Here is a 5,592-nt window from a genome sequence, read left to right as displayed (position 1 = left end):
ATGGGGAGGAAAGGCAGAAAGGAAAAAGGAAGCCTAATGTTATAACCTTAGCTCTGGGTCACCATCTCCACGACCACTCAGCTTTGCGTCTCAGCTTGGTCCAGATCCCTCCATGTTAAACGGAGGCATTTTGCATAGAGGCTTTTTTGGGACCAGGCTTTGGATCTGGCTGAGGGGTTGTGCCTTCTAAGCCCCGCGAGCGCACAGCTCCACCTATGTTAGTGCCAAGTCTCCAGAAGCGCTGAAAACCTCCCAATAAAAACGTAAGGCCAGGCTCCATCCAGGCTCCTGAAGTTGGAGCATCCGAATCCATGTACAGGAAGCCTCCACCTCTTTAGAAATGAGGCCACTTATTTAGTATCTAAATGTGGAGCTTAGTCACTAACTTGAAACACCCACATTAGAAAATCTTTGCCTTGCTCCACCATTACAAACTCTTTCCAACTTCTATTCCTGCTAACCACAGCATCTGGGGCTGTGTCAGAGCCGTTTTGCATTTCCAGGAAGACTTTGTCTTTTCTACAGTAACAGCCATCAACTTGCTAGCAGAGACCGTCAGAGTAATATTTATACAGCTGATTTCGGCAAAGCCACCGTGTGCTTTCCCAGAACTGCAAAACGCAGTGCTATTGATGTACAGGTGAAGGGAGGTTTCCAGATGGCAGCAAAGCGACAGCCAGAGCTGCAGCAAGAGATGCTGGCACCGACAGGGACAAAATCCAGGAAAGCGATGGGGGTGGGAGGTGAACAGGCGAAGGAGGCCTGGACAAGCTCACCAGGAGTTGGAGAGGGCTCGTTCTCTGCCTCCTGCCCTCCATGCGGCCCTGTAGCCCATGCTAACATCAGTGCAAACCCTGCTGAGGTGAGGAATGGGTTTTATCCTCACCGTGCACACAGACGGAGCCTCAGAGAAGGTGCCCGGTGCTGTGATCACTACACAGGGTTCAAGGCACTGTGTCTTGTACAAAATGTTACTGCTCACCAGTATTTTTCTTTAGTACTTCAGTTTGACACGAATCAGGTTAGATAACGGAGTTGTATGTTGAGGACTTAAATGTGCTGGGGATGGACACAGCCAGGGAAAAGTATCAAACCTCTCCAAAGAGCTCAGCAGGGTTTCAGCAGTGAATGAAAACCCAGAGGGGGTTACAGGAGAGCTTCTCACCAGTCCCACAGCACAGCCTTATTCCCCACTTTGAGACAGATCACGATCTACCTTAACACATCTGAGAGTTATAATGGAGCTTGGAACAAAGAATTCCCATGGATCAACAACAACTGAGGGACTCACTCATTTGCACAATGAGGACTGTTTCACAGCGAGATCAAATCGAAACACACCCCATTTGTTTGAGACCTGTTCCTGGCTTATTTGCCACCATTTTCCTGTGCTAATGCCTTGTATGGGATTTGGCCTTCTATGGACTTTTAATGAAGTATAGCTTTCATACAGAAGCCCAGGCGAGGGGTTCGAATGTCACAGCACATGCAGAACCTGACTGCCACCAGTTTAAATCTTGAACGTAGATTGAAACAGTCATTTCTCTTCTATCGACCCAAGTATCTGTAGCATCTTCACATCTCGCCAGGTGGGTCTGTGTTACAGCTAAAGGATGAGCTCAGCCCAGGATTTGAACCGAAGCTCATAAAGCTGCCCAGGAACACGGATGCAAGGCTGGGCCTATGCATCATCTTCAGGCAATCGCCAGAGCAGCACATGGGGAAAAGCCTGAACTTATTTTATTCTCGCACTAATCTCCTAGAGCTGCTAAGCAGAACCTCCCAGTTTATTTTTATACATATACATCTATCTGCAATTCAAAGGAAGTCCTTACTTTGCCAGCTCCGCTGTAAATTTAAGTGAAAAAAATCAATTTAGGACAGATTTAATTGTAGTACAGGAACTTCTAGTCAAACACAGCTTTACTGGAAACTCAACCCAGAGTTTTCTTATGGGAGAGCCTTACTGCAGGACTCTCTGTTGCTAACTGAGGAGAGGCTGATTATATACAATTACACAGACTGCTTATTTCTTCATTGTAAAATGTCTTCTGCTTCTTATGGCATATACTTTGAAAATAATTATGGACAAAAAGAAAAGATGACTTAAAATCCTCCAAAAGGGCTCAGGGCTGCATGAGGCTGTGTCAGTTCAGAGAATAACATTCTAAAAGCCTTCTTCTAAGTGGCCTGAATGTTTTCTATACCTTTAAAAATAAAACAAGGCCGCTAGCAGTACTTGAGAAGCAGCCTTTCGCCTCATCCACGGAGTTCAAGTTACTCCTGGGTTTTGTTACCAACTTTGAAGGTCTCATTTGCAACCAAGATGGCAGAGGTGGGCCTGAAGTCAGGATGTGGAATCCAAGGGAGGGAGGAAGATGAAAAGGTGTTTTTTTGGCAGAGTTGCGTGCTGAATAGGCAAGAAGGCAGACAACAAAAAGCCCTTGTGTAACTGCTATGAAAACAAGGACTTAGCTTCATTTTACTGAAGCAAACAATTGCGGCAGATGCTATCCACAGCCATCCTGCTCCTCTGTCAGAGGTCACCAAGCTTGAAATGAAGCTGGTAGGAGAGGACAGGTACCTCTACCCCTCCAGTCCCCCTTCACAGTCTCCATCCAAACCTCCCTGGGCTGCCGCTGTTCTGCGAGGCAGCGGGGTCCCAGATGGAAAGTCAACACCAGCAAAGAGCCAGAGTGGGACAATTCTGGCTAACCCCTTTCCCCAGCCTCTTACCTGACGATTCAGCCGGATGGACAGTATGTTACTGGAATAGCTATAGTTGCAGATCTCAGTCCCTTTCTTGAAGTGGTAGACATTCATTTGCTGTGGCTTGGCATGACTGACCACAACCACAAGGCTGCTGGAGAACAGACGCTCCACGATGTAAACATCTGGGATTTCATCTGGGCACAGCAGGAAAGCAAGACACAGTCTTTAGCTTGGCTTATGGTTGGTTTGATTGCAGCAACAAGCAAGACTCAAGAGGGAATCGGGTTCGAATGCTCAGTGCTCAGGTGTTCAACATCTGCTTTTGTTAAAAATTTCTCATACCTGGCACAAAGCATTTAGGGCAGAGCAGGAAAGGGTTAATGAACCTTCCCCTGAAGGCAGAATTTAAGCCAGCCCCCTTTGACAGTGCTGCTGTGCCTCTCCTGGACAGGGCCCTCCAGCTGAAGCTAATCCTTGGGCCCTCCAGCTGTACTTAATCCTTGGGAAGGGGATATAAAAAGGAGGAGCTCACCCAACTTGGTCAGGGACTTTCCTGGAGAGAGTGAACAAGCCAGGGTTTGCTGAGGTAAGGTGCAAGCTGTGTGTGAACTTGCTGTTTATTCTGCATGGTGTCTGATTTCTCCCAGCCTCCTTAGGGAAGGCTGGCGTGTTTAATCCTTCCCTGCCACTGGGGCTGTGGTCTCTAGAGAGCTCTAGCATGGCTGTGGTGAATGGTGGTGTGGTATGTCTTGCAGAGACCGTGTTTGGAATGACTCCTGTTGTGTTGAGAAGGCACCGTTGCAATGGTCCTGGTGGACCTGTACCTAAATCATCAGGGACTATGACTTCTAGTGTAGGTAGCCCTGAATGGTGCTCAGTGCTTGGGCTGTGCTGTGCTGGAGGTACAGGGACTGCCCCACAGCCATGATGTAGGACTGCTCATGGCTCAGCCCATCACCTTGAGCATGTCACCAGCAGGGATCTGTTACTCTCTGGCCCTTGGTTTGACTCTGGGGGCAACTCAAACTCCTAAATACTTTTAAAATAAGCCTATGGCTTGCTGCTGTATAGCAGCTGAGTTACCCTGTGAGGTAAAGAGGAAAGGAGCCTGGACTCTGTTCCAGATGATGCAGCTATGTCTGGTTGCTGAGACTCCCTCTATAGCTAGTGGAGAGAGACTGTGAGCTAGTGGATTCCAGCTGTGAGGTGTATTTCTAGTGCATCTCAGCTGAAACACTTCTGGCTGTGGCCTGAACCAGACTAGAGTATGTGCTCCACGAGGCCTGACTTGTTTCAGGCTGTTAAGTGCATTGCATGCTGCTCTGAGCACAGCTAATTGCTGAAAGCCTGCTGTGAATGACCTTCTTACATGGGAAACCTGTTAAAAACATCTTGCTTGTAAATTCCACATAGGACTAAAAGCCTGTGAGTTATCTAGTACCTGTGCTGGGAGTCTGTGGTCTCCTGTCTGTGTATCTGAAACATGCTAGTTGGTAAACTACCTCTGAATGCTGGTTTGCAGGACAAACTGCTGCTGTCAGGCTGACAGCAGTGAAAAAGAAGCTGGACTCTAAATTTGTGGGAGTCCTTCAACTTTGTTAAAGTACTGCTGACTGTTTAGAAGCTTCTCCAAGGCTGTAGCTCACTGTAAAGGCTGCTGGGCACAGGGCAATAGCCAGAGCTGTTCCTCTCCTGATATGGGTACAGCAGAAACAGGTGTCACTTCTGCCACAGCGGTGAGCAGAATCACCCCCTCGAGGTGGACTGAAGTGCAGTAATACAGGTAAAGTCTGTCAGCCAATATTCTACCACAGCGGAACAGGAGACTTACTGCTTTCGTGGACCTGGTCCAGTTGTTCCACAGAACTTAAGGAGAAAAGCCTGTATCCAGTCGTGGTTCCGATTGCCAGGGAGCTGCAAAGACAAGACAAAAGCTTGCTAGTTTAGATCTTGTGGCCTCCAGGTGATAGCAAGAGTCCCTGCATGTAGGGGAAATGCGTAGATCCTGGTACAGTGATCTGTGTAGGCACAACTTCAGTTTCCACTTTCAACCTAAAGGATATAAGGTAACAAACCCAAGAATCCTGCTTTCCATCTGAGGCTATTGCAGCCTACAGAGGTAGCCTCACAGTATCCCTGTGAGACAGCAAATTATCATCCGTTCATATGGTCCTGCGGCTGCTGGAGGAACAAACAGGCATATTTCTACCTGGGAGGCTGCAGACAGGACCTTTGGGACCTAAAAGGGAGCTGTTTCCTAAGCAAGGAGCTGATCCATCTACATTGACACACTGACTTGCGAGGGCTGTGGAAGCTTTGCTCTCGCTGCCAGTGGCAGTGGGCGCAGGCACGTAGTGCAAGGCGCGGTTGTGCCGAGCGCCGGCTCTGCTCAGTTCCGGGCATAGTAAGCAGCGACATCTTAAATCAGCAGCTGGCCTAGAATATACCAACACACAGCGCTGGTGCTGGCCAGCAGGTTCACGTCAGCAGCGCATTGCCACCCATCAAAGCGCTCTTTGTTTAGACACGGTAAAGGCAAAGCAGTGCTGCACAGGTAATGATATCTCCAGGTGTGAGGCTGGTATCCGTGATTCTTATCTTGTACCCCCTGACCTGGGCTGATCTCGGCTCTGGGCTGTGACTGCCAGGCGCTGTGTCCGGTTCACTGCTGCAGGATGTTTGTTGTCCTGCTTGGAAATGGCTCTTAAATGATGGCTTTGAAGCAGGTAAACCGCAGGCTAGCAACAGTGTAAGGGTGAGAGGCTCCAAGGAAACCCTCTGTCTTGAGGAGGTGGTGGGGTGGCACTTTAGCACAGGCTGCTCACCGAAAGCCGGCGCAGGGCTCTGGGCACAGAGCCCTGGGCAACTTTGCCACCCACG

At 48.9% G+C, this 5,592-nt stretch overlaps 1 protein-coding gene across 1 annotated transcript in view; it reads right to left on the bottom strand.

The window, feature by feature from the left end:
* Positions 1 to 5,592, bottom strand: part of WIPI1 (WD repeat domain, phosphoinositide interacting 1) — a 24,533-nt gene that overhangs the window by 15,490 nt on the left and 3,451 nt on the right. Inside the window, exons 2-3 of the mRNA XM_009323766.1 lie at positions 4,544 to 4,626; positions 2,737 to 2,906 (exon numbers count right to left, since the gene is read on the bottom strand). Coding sequence (XP_009322041.1) covers positions 2,737 to 2,906; positions 4,544 to 4,626 — 253 coding nt within the window. The remainder of the gene's footprint in view (positions 1 to 2,736; positions 2,907 to 4,543; positions 4,627 to 5,592) is intronic.

Source organism: Pygoscelis adeliae, unplaced genomic scaffold (assembly GCF_000699105.1).
Source record: "Pygoscelis adeliae isolate BGI_AS28 unplaced genomic scaffold, ASM69910v1 Scaffold75, whole genome shotgun sequence".
Lineage (NCBI taxonomy): Eukaryota > Metazoa > Chordata > Aves > Sphenisciformes > Spheniscidae > Pygoscelis > Pygoscelis adeliae.
The sequence above is the reverse complement of the archived record's forward strand: the minus strand, read 5'-3'. Positions and strand labels throughout refer to the sequence as shown.